Source organism: Terrapene carolina, unplaced genomic scaffold (genome assembly GCF_002925995.2).
Source record: "Terrapene carolina triunguis isolate 2854851 unplaced genomic scaffold, T_m_triunguis-2.0 Scaffold998, whole genome shotgun sequence".
Lineage (NCBI taxonomy): Eukaryota > Metazoa > Chordata > Testudines > Emydidae > Terrapene > Terrapene triunguis.
Window position 1 is genome coordinate 2,948,113 of NW_020665349.1, and position 18,898 is coordinate 2,967,010.

General features: G+C 45.2%; 1 protein-coding gene across 1 annotated transcript in view; it reads right to left on the reverse strand.

Moving 5' to 3' along the window:
- DNAI1 (dynein axonemal intermediate chain 1) overlaps positions 1-18,898 on the reverse strand; it is a 265,393-nt gene that overhangs the window by 240,043 nt on the left and 6,452 nt on the right. The window contains exons 5-9 of the mRNA XM_029913866.1: positions 14,781-14,907; positions 12,192-12,271; positions 10,370-10,495; positions 7,928-7,987; positions 2,842-2,976 (exon numbers count right to left, since the gene is read on the reverse strand). Of these exons, the coding sequence (XP_029769726.1) occupies positions 2,842-2,976; positions 7,928-7,987; positions 10,370-10,495; positions 12,192-12,271; positions 14,781-14,907 (528 nt within the window). The remainder of the gene's footprint in view (positions 1-2,841; positions 2,977-7,927; positions 7,988-10,369; positions 10,496-12,191; positions 12,272-14,780; positions 14,908-18,898) is intronic.

Consider the following 18,898-nt stretch of genomic DNA (forward strand, 5'->3'; position numbering starts at 1 on the left):
CAAGGGTTCATGAAACATTGGCATTAAATAGGTATTAACAGCTCCCCACCCAAAGTGTTAAACAGTCTGATTAAAAATCGCTTCTGTTCTTGTAATACACTCAGGGTTCCCTGGGTCACACCTACAGGTTAATGAGCCTGCTATAGTTTAGCTAACAGAGATTGGTCTTATAGCTTGGGCAGTAGTAGCTCATGTGTTGAAGTACCCGGTTCAATCCCCACTGCTGACAACCCACCCAGGGGTACAATGTATACTCTCAAATGCTTGATTTTCACTCTCCTGACTCATGTGATGTCATCACTTCATTTGTACTCGAGCCACCAGAGTCTTTCAGCCAGGATGGGACCTGAATCTCTAATGTACACACCAAGCAGAAAATGCCCTCCTGCCTTTTTGAGAAAAATCTTTCAGGCTTTCTTTATGCATCATAAAGGAGTAAATAGGGGTGGCACCCCAATTTTTTCTCCTTTGTAAGTCACTTCTACCGCAAAGCCTACAAACAGTGGGTCAACCCAGATCATTTTCTTTCATAAGACCTTTTAATCATTTACAGATGCTTCAGTTTTTGGGTGCCCAACCTAAGACAGGTGGAAAAGACCTGATTTTCAAAGGGTGGATGCTCAGTACTTTTTGAAAATCAGGTCCTTCTCATTAGGGCATGGCTGAGAGCAAGCAGACAGACGCTTAACCCAGAGACGAATGAGATGATGATGATGGGTCAGGAGAAGCAGCTGGAGGAGACGGTGGAGGTAATATGAGCCCCTTCACCTTAGGGACTATGACTGCCATTAGTTGCTAGAGTTCACAATGTAGGGGTGATTTTAGACCCCAGATCCTGCTTGACAATCATATTATAACCATAACCCAGTCAGCTTTTCGCCATCTGCGTGTGGCCTGGAGGTTGCAACCTTTTCTTTCAGATGCAAACCTTGCCACTGTTATCCATGCTTTTCTCGCCTCAGGGTCAGGCTACTGCACTGTGCTCTACAAGGGACACTTTAAACCACTCCGGTTAGGTCTACACTGAAAACGCTGCATCAGTGCAGATGCATCGATGCAGCTGCGCTGCTGTAGCACTTAAGTGAAGATGCTCCCACACCAACGGAAGAGCGTCTCTTGTCAGTGTAGTTAACCCTCTAGAAGCGGTAGCTATGCCGACGGGAGAAGTTTCCCACCGACATAGCGCTGTGTACACCAGGGATTTGGCCGATATAACTACGTCGCTCAAGGGGGTGGATTTTTCATAGCCCTGAGTGACGTAGTTATACAATATAAGTCTGTAGTGTAGACCTGCCCTCAGATACTGAAGCTGGTGCAGAATGTAGCAGCTCACTTATTGAACAGGACATCTCGCAGGGAGCACGTGACCCCAGCACGCTGGGATCTGCACTGGCTGCTTATTGATCTACAGGTGGAGTTTAGGTGTTGGTTATGACCAGGGCTGGAGCACTCATGGAAAAAAAATAGTTTGGCAGCTGGGGGAGATATTTGGGGGAGGGTGGAGAGTAGAGAGCGGCAGGTGCGCAGGGCCTTGGGGGAGGGGTTGGAGCGGGGGCAGGAAGAGGCGGAGCGATGGCGGGGTTTGGGAGAGGGGCTGGAGTGGGGGCAGGTAGAGCACCCCCAGGGAAAAAGAAAACTCAGCGCCTATGGACTAGCATACTTGAGGGGCCTCCCGCTCTCCCCAGGCCATAATGGCACAGCCATCAACAGGGTTGTTTGAGCTGGATCTCCTTTGTTATAAAAGAGAAGGGGCGGCGGGCAGGGCATTCTCTGCGAGGGCTCCGGGATTCTGGAACTTGCTCCCCGAGATCTGAAACAGCCCAGATGTGGCGACTCTCTGGGGACGCTGCAAAATGCATCTGTCTGACCAGGTTTCAGAGAGGGCTGAGGTTATGCTTCCCCTAATGATAACAGGGTCGATAATAGGTAGCTGCCTGGCTGCGCTCCCATTGGAATGATCATTTTGCTGCTGCTGGGATTTTAATCTATTGTATAATTAGTAAGTGTGCTAGAAAATTAGATTGGTTTAACTACGTCAGTCAGGGGTGTGAAAAATCCACACCCCTGAGCGGTGTAGGTAAATTGACCTAAATCTCCATGTAGACAGACTTAGCTACCGCTTCTTGGGGAGGTGGATTACCTATGATAACAGAAGAATCCCTCCCATCGGCGTAGGTAGTGTCTACACTGAAGTGCCACAGTGGCACTATAGAGTTTAGACAAGGCTTTGGGTAGGTCTCTCTTCTATAATTCTACATTTAAATAAATAATGGAGCTCAAGTTCAATATTCCCAAACTGGGGCAACCCAAATCAGTAGTCAGGTTTGAAAATGTAGGTGTATATTTTTAACAATACAAAAATATTAAATTAAAAAACCCCAAGGATGTAATGTAACTTTAATGGACAACAGGTAACATTTTCAAAAGCACCTGAATGACTTCCCAAATCCCTTTAAAATGGTTTGCAAATCTCAACCAATATTTCTACTGATTTCATCCTGTTCTTCCACATTTGCATCGTCAAACAACATACACAACGACGGAACTGCACAGTAACACGGCGGTACAAACCTCGCTCACAGACTAGAATTCACATCAGTGTTCTGGTTGGGCATTTTTTACATTCCCGTAAAGAGCACAGCAACTTGAAAATGGAAATTTCACACTGTGCATATGCAAAAACAATTTCTGAATTTCTCATAGCGTCACTATTTGCTGTCAGAGATGGCTAACCCCCTGGCAAGTTTGAGCTGCTAACATTCAGCCAGGTTGGAGTTATAAATGCACCTTGACTGACCGCCAGCTCTGACCAGAATCATGAATTACACATATGGCATGTACCTGAGACTCTAGAGAGGTTAACTTTCTTCCCCTCGCCTTGTCTTCTTTCTTTGCAACCAGGGGTTTTTGCTTCTCTTTCTCCTTCGACTTTTCCAGTTTCTGAAGCTCCTCCACATAGGCATCATAGATCTCCCACTGAGAGAGACAGAACAAGAGTCAGGACTTCCTGTCTAATCTAATAGGCAACTTCATTCCACTCCAGCAAACAAACGTAGACCAGTATACCAGACATCAACACATTCAAAAGATACCACAGTCTTAACCCCAGAAACACTTCCACTGAAATGAGGTTGAAGTCAATGGGCATTTTGCCTGTACACAGACTACAGGATTGAGCCCCAGGATTTTTAAAGCCCTGCTTCCCCAGGCAACTAACAGAAGTTACTAGATCACAGGCCCTGGCTCTCATGGGAGACTTCAATCACCCCAATATCTGCTGGGAGAGCAATACAGCAGTGCATAGACAATCCAGGAAGTTTTTGGAAAGTGTAGGGGACAGTTTCCTGGAGGAACCAACTAGGGGCAGAGCTCTTCTTGACCAGCTGCTCACAAACCGGGAAGAATTAGTAGGGGAAGCAAAAGTGGATGGGAACCTGGGAGGCAGTGACCATGAGATGGTCGAGTTCAGGATCCTGACAAAAGGAAGAAAGGAGAGCAGCAGAATATGGACCCTGGACTTCAGAAAAGCAGACTTTCACTCCCTTAGGGAACTGATGGGCAGGATCCCCTGGGAGAATAACATGGGAAAGGAGTCCAGGAGAGCTGGCTGTATATTAAAGAATCCTTATTGAGGTTGCAGGAACAAACCATCACGGTGTGTAGAAAAAATAGTAAATATGGCAGGCGACCAGCTTGGCTTAACAGTGAAATCCTTGCTGATCTTAAACACAAAAAAGAAGCTTACAAGAAGTGGAAGCTTGGACAAATGACCAGGGAGAAGTATAAAAATATTGCTCAGGCATGCAGGAGTGCAATCAGGAAGGCCAAATCACACTTGGAGTTGCAGCTAGCAAGGGATGTGAAGAGTAACAAGAAGGGTTTCTACAGGTATGATAGCAACAAGAAGGTGGTCAGGGAAAGTGTGGGCCCCTTACTGAATGAGGGAGGCAACCTAGTGACAGAGGATGTGGAAAAAGCTAATGTACTCAATGCTTTTGTTGCCTCTGTCTTCACGAACAAGGTCAGCTCCCAGACTACAGCACTGGGCAGCACAATATGGGGAGGAGGTGACCAGCCCTCTGTGGAGAAAGAAGTGTTTCAGGACTATTTAGAAAAGGTGGACGAGCACAAGTCCATGAGGCCAGATGCACTGCATCCAAGGATGCTAAAGGAGTTGGCGGATGAGATTGCAGAGCCATTAGCCATTATCTTTGAAAACTCGTGGTGATCGGGGGAGGTCCCGGATGATTGGAAAAAGGCTAATGTAGTGCCCATCTTTAAAAAAGCGAAGAAGGAGGATCCAGGCAACTACAGGCCAGTCAGCCTCACCTAAGTCCTTGGAAAAATCATGGTGCACGTCCTCAAAGAATCAATTTTGAAGCACTTCGAGGAGAGGAAAGTGATCAGGAACAGTCAGCATGGATTCACCAAGGGCAAGTCATGCCTGACTAACCTAATTGCCTTCTATGATGAGATAACTGGCTCTGTGGATGAGGGCAAAGCAGTGGACGTGTTATTCCTTGACTTTAGCAACACTTTTGATACGGTCTCCCACAATATTCTTGCCAGCAAATTAAAGAAGTATGGGCTGGATTAATTGGCTATAAGGTGGATAGAAAGCTGGCTAGATCATCGGGCTCAACAGATAGTGTCTACTTGGCAGCCGGTATCAAGCGGAGTGCCCCACAGGTCAGTCCTGGGGCCAGTTTTGTTCAATATCTTCATTAATGATCTGGAGGATGATGTGGATTGCACCCTCAGCAAGTTTGCAGATGACACTAAATTGGGAGGAGTGGAAGATACACTGGAGGGTAGGGATAGGATACAGAGGGACCTAGACAAATTAGAGGATTGGGCCAAAAGAAATCTGATGAGGTTCAACAAGGACAAGTGCAGAGTCCTGCACTTAGGATGGAAGAATCCCATGCACTGCTATAGACTAGGGACTGAGTGGCTAGGCAGCAGTTCTGCAGAAAAGGACCTGGGGGTACAGTGGACGAGAAGCTGGATATGAGTCAACAGTGTGCCCTTGTTGCCAAGAAGGCTAACAGCATTTTGGGCTGTATATATAGGAGCACTGTCAGCATATCGAGGGACGTGATCATTCCCCTCTATTCGGCATTGGTGAGGCCTCATCTGGAGTACTGTGTCCAGTTTTGGGCCCCACACTACAAGAAGGATGTGGAAAAATTGGAAAGAGTCCAGCGGAGGGCAACAAAAATGATTAGGGGTCTGGAGCACATGACTTATGAGGAGAGGCTGAGGGAACTGGGATTGTTTAGTCTCCAGAAGAGAAGAATGAGGGGGGATTTAATAGCTGCTTTCAACTCCCTGAAAGGGGGTTCCAAAGAGGACGGATCTAGACTGTTCTCAGTGGTGGCAGATGACAGAACAAGGAGTAATGGTCTCAAGTTGCAGTGGGGGAGGTTTAGGTTGGCTATTAGGAAAAACTTATTCAGTAGGAGGGTGGTGAAGCACTGGAATGGGTTACCTAGGGAGGTGGTGGAATCTCCTTCCTTAGAGGTTTTTAAGATCAGGCTTGACAAAGCCCTGGCTGGGATGATTTAATTGGGGTTGGTCCTGCTTTGAGCAGAGTGTTGGACTAGATGACCTCCTGATAGTCTATGATTTTATGATTTCTTCTGTCACCCCAGCTTGGGATAACTCACCAGTGTTTAATAGATGGAACAAGCCCATTAAGCAGTTGCTTCTGAGGTAATTTATAGTGTTGCATTAAAAAACTCAATTGTAGCTGCTTAGCAACCTGCAACTTGGAGCCTGACCCTGCAGTCAATAACCAGGTGAAACATGCAAATGGCTTCACACCTTCTGCCATGCATTGCTGCCCCACAAGCCTGGAATGTCTTCTCCAAATGGATCCAGGAGGACATTTTTTTTCTGCTTGGGATTATTCATGGAGTGCTGTATAGAAGATGTGACTTTATGACCATTTGAAAGGCAAGATTCCTGCCCTGATATGCTTACAATCTAATTCAGACAGACCAAATGGATAATACTTCAAACACAAAATGGAAGAGACAACATCGGAATGAAGATGGGCAGCAGAATGTATATTAGTCGGGGGCTGGAAGGAAGAGAGGGTGCGGGGGAAGGGGAAGAAGCTGAAGGATATTCCAAATCTTTGGGGTTGTATAGAAAGTCACGGGCAGGCAAGAGCAGAAGAGGGGGAAGAAAGGAATAGTTAAGAGAGAAGAGCAAGGAGAGGATAGCGAGCAAAGGGAAGAAAGAAGAACTGAGAAAGTGAGTAGTTCAAATCCATTTCCTTTCACAAGAGGTTAGAAAAATTAAGCAGAAACTTTTCCCCCTAATTTTCAGCATCTTAATCTAAAATCTCAGCTGTGGTTTGATTAATTTGACAGTTCTGTTCTCTCAATCTCCCAAGCAGTCGCATTATATCAGGAAATGGTCAGAAGAGAACTCCTCCAGCCTGTGACAGATGAGCACTTTGTACATCATGCTAATTATATGCTCTGATTTCCAGATAAGGAATAATCTGGGGCAATGTTTTTCAGCATAACAAAGGTGCATTTTCCCTTCCCCATACCACACTGCTACATTAGAGTTTTTTTCAGTTAATGTAGTTACATTAATACTTTGTCCTGTGCACTGTTGTGTCTCCAGTACAATGGACAAATCAGCACAGACTGGGCCAACTGTCAGATATCAGTAACAATCACAAATAGACCATTAAGCTTCTATAAAACAATCAGTGAACCTGGCTGGATTCCATACTCCACGAAAGCATTGGTGAATTTCAGGTGTAAAAAGCGTTAGCTTAATATTTATTTTTTTCAAAATGCTTTTTAGAGAGACAGAAAATTCCGTACAACAAATTGGGGACAGATCTTGGTGTAAATTGGTGTAGCCCCATCACCTATAGTGACGCTATGTCAATTTACACAGACTGCAAATCTGGCCCGCCGTGTTTTTTTACTGCATTTCTTACTACATTTGACTCCAGGCATTACAAAAAATGGTTGCTTCCTCTCCTAGATGGTTTAGACAATGGATGGAAAAAACCCACAATCTTGCACTTTACAAATATTTGTAAACTCCATGGAAAACTCCCCGGAATAGGAAGCAAATTTTTGGCGGTTCCATACACTAGATGTTCCTTTCAGACTTCCTGGAGGGGAGGTTGGCCAGGCTGGCTCATAGTTAATAAGTGGGGTGATAACTAGTTGGACATAGAACCTCTGAGACTTGCTCTTCGGGAGAATAGTCCTTCACTCTTTAGGAATAATGCAGGGGATGAGAGCCTTGGTTAGCAGTGCCACACTTCTTTTTTCTTGCCACTTCCCTATTTGGTATCAGCAATTTCTACAGCCTTCTTCCAAAACTCATAAACATATGCCTGGCTGTTGTGCAAATTGGTCTTTTTAAGGTCTGCTGATATCTAGTCCATGTACCATGTCTTTGGCCTCCCACCTTGGTCATCTTCCACCTGAGATCATTGCAAGGGCCATCCTCCCAGTGCAGCTCTCAGGTCTCCAATGGACACGTCCAGCATAGCCTAACCTCTCTCAATTTGTCTTCAGTTGGGGGCAACCCGCATTGGGCCCCTCATAACCTCATTTTGTTTCCTATTACAGTGCCACATTCGGGTATATTAATAATTCTATTCTGTTAGGTCTTGGTTCCAGACCTGGACCCACCACCGTAGTATCTGAGTGCCTCACCGTAGTATCTGAGTGCCTTCCACTGTTAAAAACACATCCAGGATTACTTACATCACCACGTTTTCCTCTTCAGTCCCTTATCCCACTCCCTTAAAGATACAGTAAAAACTTACAAAAAGGAAAAGGGACAAGGTGGGGGAGGTACTATCTTTTATTCGACCAACTTGATATCCTGGGACTGACACAGCTACAGCTACACTGCATACAACCAAAGGAAAAGGGTTTACCTGGTTAGCAGTGGCAGAAAAGGTTGCTCTAGGTGGAGGCTCCATTTGACATGCTCTTTCCTGAAAAATAATATAAATGAAAGTGAATCTACAAGTGACTACAGTCACGAAAATCCTCATCTCCTTTAGCAGAAGCTTTGTTCCCTAGAAGAGTCCAGCTGTGGAAGCAGCCTAGAGTTTTTCATTTACCAAGCAGGGAGAGTGATCATTGTGTTGCATTTGTATAGCAACTGTCATCCAAATGGATCCCAAAGTGCTATATAAATGTTACTAAATGATGATTCCAACACTAGAGAAAGAGCTAGGCAGAACACGGACTTTCCATTCTGTGGGAGATTCCAAGATTTTGACGTTTGGTTTTGTCCCAAATTGGGATGAAAAGTCAAAATCTTGGAATTTGTCACAAAATTAAATAGTCTGAAATTTTTCATTTTGACCTTACAAATATGTTGTTGAGGTCAAAGCATTTCATTCCAACTTTCTCATTTTGACTATTATATTATATTATATTTCATAAAAGTTGAAGTGTTTCAACCTTTGTATTTTTATATTATAAATGACAAAATATAAAGTCAAAACAAAATGTTGTGATAATTCCCCCATAAAACATTTCAATGAAATTGGTGCGTTCCCATGAAACATTTCAATTTCATCAAATCAACATTTTCTGGCGGAAAACTGTTCAGTCGGAAAATGTTTGAGCAACTCCATATATATATCACTTCACTGACCTCTGAGGTGAAGCAGGCTCTGGAAGGGAATGTGGCACATCTTTAACAGCAACACTACACAATGGTTTAAGGGCCACATATTGCTTGTAAATACACCCAAGCAAATCCCATTATTATCTATGGAACTCCACATACATAGCTGAGAACAGAATTTGGTTCTAAAACAAAAAGTAAGAATTCTGTGTTCATGTAAAACTACAGGGGCATTTTAGTTCAGGAGAATACAATTACTCAAGTGAGCCAAGACACAAGAGTTAATACCCCTCCTCTTTTAAAACATGTCATGAGATCTTCAATAACCACAAGTGGTCAGGAGCTTGGCGTGACATTGCTTTTAAAAGGCAGCATTATCCAGCATCACAGGACCCCTTAGCACTGTCCTAGAACATCAGTTCAGTACTGACTCCGAGGAAAGAGCATGACCCAAATCATCAGCACTAATTCCTGCAGCCTCTTGATTTTTCTCATTGGCTAGGCCAGGTTGAGAGACCAATGAGATCTAAAGGGAACACACCTTAGCTGGAAAGGCTGCAGGAACTCTGGCTCTTTGAAGAAGTGATGGATACTTGGGCTGTGGGACTGCAGGGAAAGGGAGGAAAATTTCTCCCTACAACAAGTATCTTGGACTCATAGGAAAGTTTGTATTGACCTCCTCGCGGGTCAAACACCACATGCACGGTGATCAGCTAGGAAGGGTTCTGTGGGCCATCTACACGCAAGCTGGAGGTGTAATTTCCAGCTCAGGTAGACATACACAGGCTAGCTGTGATTGAGCTAGTGTGCTAAAAACAGAAGTGTAGCCGCAACAGCACAGGCGGTGGGATGGGCTAACCACCCTGAGCACAGTCCCACCTGAGCATCTATTCAGGCATCTAGTGCATTCTGCCTGCCCACCATGGCTATGGTTATTTTTTGGGGGTTTTTTTTGCAGCTACACTTCTACTTTAGTGTGCTACCAGTCAAAGTTTGCATGCATACATCTATCTGAGCTGGACATACCCTTAGAGACACACCCATTGGGAAAGACTGTGGTCTCAGCACAAAAGGCATTTCGGAACCTTAGGACTCAAATCCATATTGATCTTCTGTCATGGCAAGAGCAAACACATGCACTGTGCGGAGAGGGGGAGAGCTTATGTAAAGCAGCAGCAGAGAACATCTATCATTCTTAAATAGCTTGCATTAGCAAAGTTTCTGAGCACCTCACCAACTTTAATGTATTTAGCTCCCCCAACACACCAGCAAGGAGGCAAGTGCTTTTCTATCCCTAGTTTACAGATGAAAAATCAAGGCACAAGGTCACACAGGAAGTCTGTGGGGTAAAAGGGACATGAACCCACATCTCCCAAGTCCTAGGCTAGTGCCAAAACTACTGGACCATCCTTCCTTTTCTTGTATTAGGGAAACAAGTACAAAAATGTTACACCCAAGCATGTGTGTGAGGCTGAAATTTCACTACCTAGATTTTCAAAGGTCCCAGACCCCTCTGACAGAACATAAGAGAATCCATCTGGTGAACATTACTCTGTGTCATCATCTTCCCCATCCCAAATGTTTTAGGTACGACTAGTTAAGGTTCTTTCCCCCACTAATATTAGCAGTGATTGCAGGAGATGACACACAGACAAGCATTCTGGACTCCAGTCACAAAGGAAGGATTTTACTAACACATGCTTGTGTATCATCGAAAGAGAGAGCAGTGGCAGCATACCCGCACGGGGTTGTTGAAAGTCTGTGAAGCTCTCTCACAAAAGTTGAACTGGTTGGTGAGCTTCTGTTCCTTCCTCGAATGGGGAGGAGGTTCTTCCCCTTCACCTGCTTCCTCTGCTGATACAGCCTAGAGAAGAATAAAGCAATGCTTCATTGAGAACTGAAGTGGATCAGAGATCTTTCTTCAACTTCAAAATGCCTATCCCTTGGACTGCTGGACTTCTGGTACTTAGCAGAGGTAACCTGTTACTCAGGGTCTAGGGCCACCATTGGTGAGATGGGTGTGGGATTTGGAGATCACCCTCAGCCACTCTCTAAGCACAGAGATCCAAGTTGCAAGAATGGTTGAATGTGGCTGCTACCACCACTAACTCATTTGGAAAAGTCCACACAATTCTCCTACCTATGGACATCTCCATGGTCCTCATGGATTTGTCAAATCTAAGGTGGGCTACTGTAATGCTCTCCTAATTAGGATCCATCTGAAACTGATGTAGAGGTTTTAACAGTTGCAGAAAGTGACTACTCGCCTGCTCTTTTGAATAGAATAGAGTGAGTTAGTTACATCCACTCCTTGTGATCTGCACTGGCTATTGGATACCCAGCGACATAGTTCAAAGGCCTTTGATCTCATATATTTAGCTCTTTATAATCCTGACTTCCTAGTACTTTCATAATTGCCTGTATCCCCCTCTCAGGCATTCAAAGTCACCTGAAATTAGTCTGCTCTTGATTCCTAGGTTCAATACTGACTGGGCAAGGACTGAACTTCCTACTGTATTGTCCCTTCCTCACTGGCTGCCTTTAGGTCATGCCACCAATCTCAGTTATTTCAGCTGGCTTATGTTCGATCCTTTCACACCTTCATGCTTTGCTTTTGCCTCAGTTACACTGTTTCTGTTTCTCTCAGGAAGCTAGGAAATGATCCTGTTGCAGGTTGTTTACTTGACTCTTGCGGGATTTGGCCTGTATTTTATATGGCTGTCTGGTTCTTATGTTATTTTTTTTGTATTAATGTGTATTATTTTTCATTGCACAGCACTTAGGGCTGGTCTACACCCAGCCGCTAGTTCGGCGGCTGGGGATCGAAGTTCTGGGTTCGACTTATCGCGTCTGGTCTGGACGCGATAAGTCGAACCAGGAAGTGCTCGCCGTCGACTGCGGTACTCCAGCTCGGCGAGAGGAGTACCGCGGAGTCGACGGGGAGCCTGCCTGCCGCGTGTGGACCGCGTCTGAACCGCGGTAAGTTCGAACTAAGGTATGTCGACTTCAGCTACGTTATTCACGTAGCTGAAGTTGCGTACCTTACTTCGACTTGGGGGGTTAGTGTAGACCAGGCCTTAGATGCCTTGCAATAGGCACCTTATAAATGGATGAAACAAATAAGTATTGTAGTAGTAGAAAACAATGACCTCCAAACTTTGCTCAGCTCTGATTCACATCAGCAATTGGCTAGTAACCCAGGGGCCACACTTCACATGTACAAAATGGAACTGATTACAACTGCTTTCCAGCTTGAATACAGAAGTGCTGTCCACAGAGACGTGTCCCAGCAAACCATGCTTCATCTGGATGGAGCATCTGGCTCAAGATAAAGCATGGTATGCAGGCATCTTTCATCTCCATGGGCAGCACCTCCATATTAAAGAATAGGTCGGCTGCAGACCACCTTGCAGAATACATGTAGGTTGCATCAGAGATAAAGTAAGAAAGCCTGGAGTTTCCTCTGGTGATGCTGCTTACGCCAAAAGACGTACAAAATGAGCTTAGAATCTAATATTTAAAATCATATTGACAGCTCGCAGTTGGCTGTGAAGCATTACCGGAATATCTTCTTTGCTTCCTTCTTCTTTAACCTCTGTCTCTTCAACTTCTATCACGGTGGACTCAACAGGAGCCAGTTCTGACAACAACACAGGTATGTTAATCATCTCTGGCTAATAGACACCTTTATGTGTTGCAGACACTTTCCATCTTCCACAATTTGAATACAAAGATACTACAGATCTGTCTCATCTTACACTGGGGTTACGTTCCGCAGTCAGCGCCTAAAGCGAAAATCGCGTATAGTCAAAATTACATTGAGTGTAATGGCGGGCGGAATCGCCCGCACTACGAAACAGTATTTAAATTGTTATTTTTCTCTTTTTTTGTTGTTTTTTTTGTTTTTGCCGACCGCGTAAAGCTGAAATCGCACATGTTAAATGCGCCTAAGATGCGACAGACCTGTACATCCTTTTATCTCCGAAACGCTCTACAAACCCTAGCTTATTAGTCATCACAGTACCCTGCCAGCCAAGTAAGTCAGTATTTACCGTCCCCAGTTTACAGAGGACTGACCTAATGAGGCAAGTTGGCTGGTTCAAAGCCACAGAGAGAGTCAGGGCCACTGCTAGAAAGAGGTTGCAGCGGTTCCAATTCCCTGGCTGAATTCAGATCACATCTCACTCAGCTCTCTGATTTGGGCTGCATCCTTTTTAGGAAACACTTTCTCTACCCTACAAAAATGACTATGTTTAAACATGGCTGTGAAGAATGGCTGTGGCCAAATTATGTTAATATGGGTCAAGTGTGAACAGGAAAAAAATGTAATAAGCATGTTAGAGAAGCATGTCTTAGTCCAGGTATCTAACTATCCATCTGAACTCTCACTGGTTGTGGAGACCATGGTGGAGACCAAGCCTATCCATCCAACAACCTATTCCTCTTCCAAACAGACTCCTACAGCCTAATCTGACATCCCGAATGTGCTGCTATCAGCTGCGGGGATGAACACACTCATGGCATTGAGGATTCCATTTACATATAGATTTACTCTAAATCCTGGTAGAGATTTCAACACGGATGCAAAGAAAGGAGCATAAACCCCAGAGAACCACAGGTAACTAAGATTCTCAGGAGCTCGCAAGATAGCGCCCTTGGGCCTGGCAGCTGCCACATTAGAAGGGCATATATCCATGGCCAGTTCTAGTCTTTCAGTTAATTCTGACCATCAGCAGTCCTCTGTTCCACTGATCAGACAATTTTAAGAGGCAGCAGGAATGTTAGGGTCTCCCTAAAAGATTCCATTGCCCAGCATGGAACATGAATGCAGAATTACTTGGTGGCATACTTTTCGAGACTCTGAATTATGGTACCACTCTAACTCGGCGAATGAGATTTTCAAAGCAATCTAAGGCTATGTCTACCCTACAGAGTTTTGTCGACAAAAGTTATGCTTAAAGCGCTGTAATTAAACTGCTGTTGCATGTCCACACTATGCTCCTTGTGTCGCAGAGCACGTCCACACTAGCAGCTCTTGCATCAACACAGAGAGCAGTGCACTGTGGGTAGCTATCCCACTGTGCAACTGGCCGCAGGGTGCTTTTGCAATGCCTCATGGGGCAGGTACAGCGTCACATGATGCAGTTTTCTCAATCCCATCGTTCCATGGGCATCCTACTAGATCGCCAACTGCTTTTCAACTGAAGTGTGTGTGGTGGGCAGTGTGTGTGACAGGGAGCATGGGTGAGGGGAAGAGACAGAAACACAACGTGTGTTGGGGACGTGTGTGTTGGGGGAGAGTGTGTCAGCATGCTGTCTCTTTAAGTTCACACAGTAGCTTGAGCAGTCTCTCCACCCCTTCCCCTGCCCCCCAGCAAGCGGGGGGGGGGGGGGGAGAGGAGGAGGGAGAACAACATTCCACATTAATGGTTCTGTGATTCCCTCCCTAGTTCTCTGACAGCCTCCTCAGCTACTGGGAGCAGCACCCTCAGCAGCTCTGTGAGCTCTCCATGCTGAGGAATGTCAAAGCTTCCTGAAGCTTTAAAAGGGGAGAGGCACATGCCTGTGTAGCTAGATGCAGAGCAGCAGAGTTCAAAATAGCGAGCAGAGCGGTCACGATGGGCATTGTGGGATACTGGGGGAGGCCAGTTACGTTGACATAACAAACGGCTGTGGCTACACTGACGGCTTTGTTGCTTTAAATTTGCCACAAAAAGCTTTATGCCTCTCGTTGAGGAGGTTTTATTTTGTCCGCAAAACACCAGAGTTTTGCCACCAAAAGTAGCTTTGTAGTGTGCTCACCTCCACTGTTTGGTCAGCAAACGGCAGTTTTTGCTAACAAAACTGTGTAGTGTAGACAAGGCGTAAGGGCTTAGACACGTATCTCTTATTAATTTTAGTGGAAGATTGTCTAAATCCCCTAGAGTGCTTCTAAAAACTTAGCTCCTTGTATTAGCGCACACCTGGTTTGCAGATTGTCAGAAGTGGCAAATACACAATTTGTGTTATAAACTGTATTTCTCTGCAAAGAAGACTGCTAGCAGAAATAAGTGCTGCTCCATTCCCAGGCCTCAGATTGCAGCGTGCTCACTGTCACACACAGAGTAAGCTACACCAGCGCTTACTGAATCAGTGTCCCATAAACCTACCTGGTTCCAAGCCTATTTTGGCACTCTGCCGTCTGCCTTCATCTGAGTCTCTGAGTAACAGGTTCCCATCTAAGGAGAAGTGAATGGCCAGTTGGTCCACATAGCTTATCGGCTTGTATGCTCGTTCCTACAGAGGAAGAAGATAAAAAAATCAAAACTGGACAGATTAATGATTTTATCGGGAACAATCTTTGCCTGTAGACGGTAACGCGGACCAGGTTGTATGTGGATAAAACGGGTGCATTTGTTATTCACATTTGTTTTCACTGCAGGTTCCAAGCCAACAGGAACCTGAGACTGCTGGCTAGGCCTCACGGTATGCAGGACCACAAATAAACAATATGGGGGGCCAGGGTGGGGTGGGCAAGCAGGGGAGGGAAAAATCAGGTGTGTTTCAAGGAATGTTCAAATTTCAAGGAATGTTCCAATTGGAGGGATTTAGGTCTGATTCCAAAGGATCTTTCCGCTGACTACAGTGAGTTTTGGATCAAATCCATGGGCCTGTTATGCCTGTTAATCAGTGTTGCCAATTGAAACCTGTGGAGTAAAAGTTGGGGGACTCTATCCCTTTCAGAGTGCATCCTGTCACCTTTTTTCCCTAACGCAAGCACTGTCAGCGGCTTTCACTTCCCTCATGCTCAGTTTATAGGGTAGAACAAGATCTTCTGACTGCCAGTACAACAGGCTCAAATTAATATCTGAAGATTATGCCAAATTCTCTGCTGCTTCATAGTCAGTAACAATATGGAACCAAAAAAAACCCCAACACCACAAGATGCATTCTTTGTTGGGAACAGATTAGTCTTCCATCACAACGTTGGATTAGGTGGTGCTGGAAATGGTAACACCTTCCCTAACACCATCACCGCCATCAGCACACAAAATGCTTAGGACGTGTGGAAAACACACACGGGGCCTGATTTTCCTGTCACTTACACTGGTGTAAAATTCGTGCTCTGAAAGGCAACTTGTCTGACCTATGGTGGAGCATGTTCCCAAGTAAGGGCTTGTAATAAGGCAGATCCATGTGGAGCACCCTCCAGCAGCAGGCTGCAGCAGAACAGGTGCACCTGCCTCAGTTTCCCTCCCTCAGACTCACAGTAATTCTACACTAGCTTTCTTGCCTCAGTAACGCTCCTCTCTGGGGCCAGTTTGTTACCAAAATATGTTCAAATACTCCATAAGAAGAATCCCAAACATAGTCCATTTCTCACACCCAGTGTATATAGTCCTTAAAATCCCGCCTCCTCTAGTCCACCAAGATAGCCCATACCACACGCCAGCATCTTCCACCACACCTGGGCTCTTCTACAGTCCTCTCCTGTCCTTTTACCAGGACAGCCACCCCAGGTCCTGAAGTTTTTTTGTTGCAGGATGGCTACCTTTAAATCTGCTATTGTGTGTCCAGGGAGGTTGAAGTGTTCTCCTACAGGTTTTTGTATATTGCCATTCCTAATATCTGATTTGTGTCCATTTATCCTTTTACGTAGGGACTGTCCAGTTTGGCCGATGTACATAGCAGAGGGGCATTGCTGGCATATGATGGCATATATTACATTGGTGGACATGCAGGTGAATGAACCGGTGATGGTGTGGCTGATCTGGTTAGGTCCTGTGATGGTGTCGCTGGTGTAGATATGTGGGCAGAGTTGGCATCGAGGTTTGTTGCATGGATTGGTTCCTGAGTTAGAGTTACTGTGGTGCGGTGTGTGGTTACTGGTGAGAATATGGTGAGCAGATTTAAAGGTAGCCACACACCGAACCACAGTAACTCTAACTCAGGAACCAACCCATGGAACAAACCTCGATGCCAACTCTGCCCACATATCTACACCAGCGACACCATTACAGGACCTAACCAGATCAGCCACACCATCAACCGGTTCATTCACCTGCACGTCCACCAATGTAATATACGCCATCATATGCCAGCAATGCCCCTCTGCTATGTACATCGGCCAAACTGGACAGTCCCTACGTAAAAGGATAAATGGACACAAGTCTGATATCAGGAATGCCAATATACAAAAATCTGTAGGAGAACACTTCAACCTCCCTGGACACACAATAGCAGATTTAAAGGTAGCCATCCTGCAACAAAAAAACTTCAGGACCAGACTTCAAAGAGAAACTGCTGAGCTTCAGTTCATCTGCAAATTTGACACCATCAGCTCAGGATTAAACAAAGACTGTGAATGGCTAGCCAACTACAAAAGCAGTTTCTCCTCCCTTGGTGTTCACATCTCAACTGCTAGAAGAGGGCCTCATCCTCCCTGATTGAACTAACTTCGTTATCTCTAGCCTTACTCACTCTTGCTTGCATATTTATAGCTGCCCCTGGAAATTTCCACTACATGCATCCGAAGAAGTGGGTATTCACCCACGAAAGCTCATGCTCCTATACGTCTGTTAGTCTATAAAGTGCCACAGGACTCTTTGCTGCTTTTACAGATCCAGACTAACACGGCTACCCCTTTGACTCTTTGCTCCTTCTGGGAAGTAGTTTTCTTGAAGTGTGCAGTTCATCTTACACAGCAGGTGTGTTCCCAAGTATGCATTCAAACCCAGCCATATTTGTAGCATGGTTGTTTACGAGCTAAAAGCACTCTACATCACCCAAGACTCAAATTCACCCATCAGCTTTTTACCATGTTCTTCTTGTCCCATGATGTACATTTCTTCTCTTTTGGTTTAGATCCCACATTTCAAGAGCCATGATGGCACAACCCAACCTCTACTACAGGGGTCGGCAACCTTTCAGAAGTGGGGTGCCGAGTCTTCATTTATTCACTCTAATTTAAGGTTTCGCGTGCCAGTCATACATTTTAACGTTTTTAGAAGGTCTCTTTCTATAAGTCTATAATATATAACTAAACTATTGCTGTATGTAAAGTAAATAAGGTTTTTAAAATGTATAAGAAGCTTCATTTAAAATTAAATTGAAATGCAGAGCCCCCCGGACCGGTGGCCAGGACCTGGGCAGTGTGAGTGCCACTGAAAATCAGCTCGCGTGCCACCTTCGGCACCCGTGCCATAGGTTGCCTACCCCTGCTCTACTAGGACACACTGTTCATGAATCTAGCTTTTAACAGGTTTCCTATTTGCTAATGCCAAAAGCTACGTTTAGCTTTGCAGAGTATTGCGGGATATATACATAGACATAGATATAAATATAGCTATAGATATCGTGACATAAGTGAACAGAATTGCGGGAAGAGCATAATACAAGTCACTTGGGATAACTGTTCATATTTAATATAATATATACAATATTTATACCATGCACATAACACCTATTAATGTGGGGGGTGTAACACATTGCTAACCTGTGCTGAAACCCATGCTGCCGTGTCTACACTACTATGGTTACCCAGGCTAGCTAGATTAAAGCTAGCACGGGTATGTCTCCCCAGGCGACAATCACACTTTCATAACAGAGTAGACGTATCCTAAGACTCAAACCATATAAGGCTCTGGAGATCAATATCAACACCTTAAGTGGCACCCAAAAGCAATAAGAAGCCATTGCAGACTCAGAGTGCTAATGTAACAATGCTCCTTAAAGCAAACACTGCTTTATTCTGCACAAACTGGACTACAGCTTCAAGGGAAGTATGTAGCCCCACGTCGAGCCCAATGCAGTCATTGAGAAGGTCCTGAGGGCATGAATAACTCATCCCCTGGGTCACATTCTCCTTTCTGTTACACCACAGCCACAACACTGGAGTCAGTGAAATCGTGCCAGTGTAATGGAGAGGAAGATGTGGCCCCATATCCGCTCCCTGGGGGCCAGATTCTCCGCTCACTAGTTACATTTCTTTTCTTATATAGAGTAAATACATGGCCAAATTATCCCTGGCCCTTGCGCAGGCGCACAGGAATGAGGCCAGAGAACAAAGTGCCTTCCCAAGCCTTTGAGCTCCCTACTCACGGCTAGGGACAATCCAAGTACTGCAGCTGGGACACTGCGGGGACTGCTCCCTCCACATGCCCCAGGGGGTGCAAACCATCCCAAGGAGGGAGGAGAGGAGACATGGCCATGACTCCACCCTCCCCTTGCACAACCCACAGAGCTAGCTGAACATCCTGGGGGAGTAGGAAGCGCCACACGGATGCAG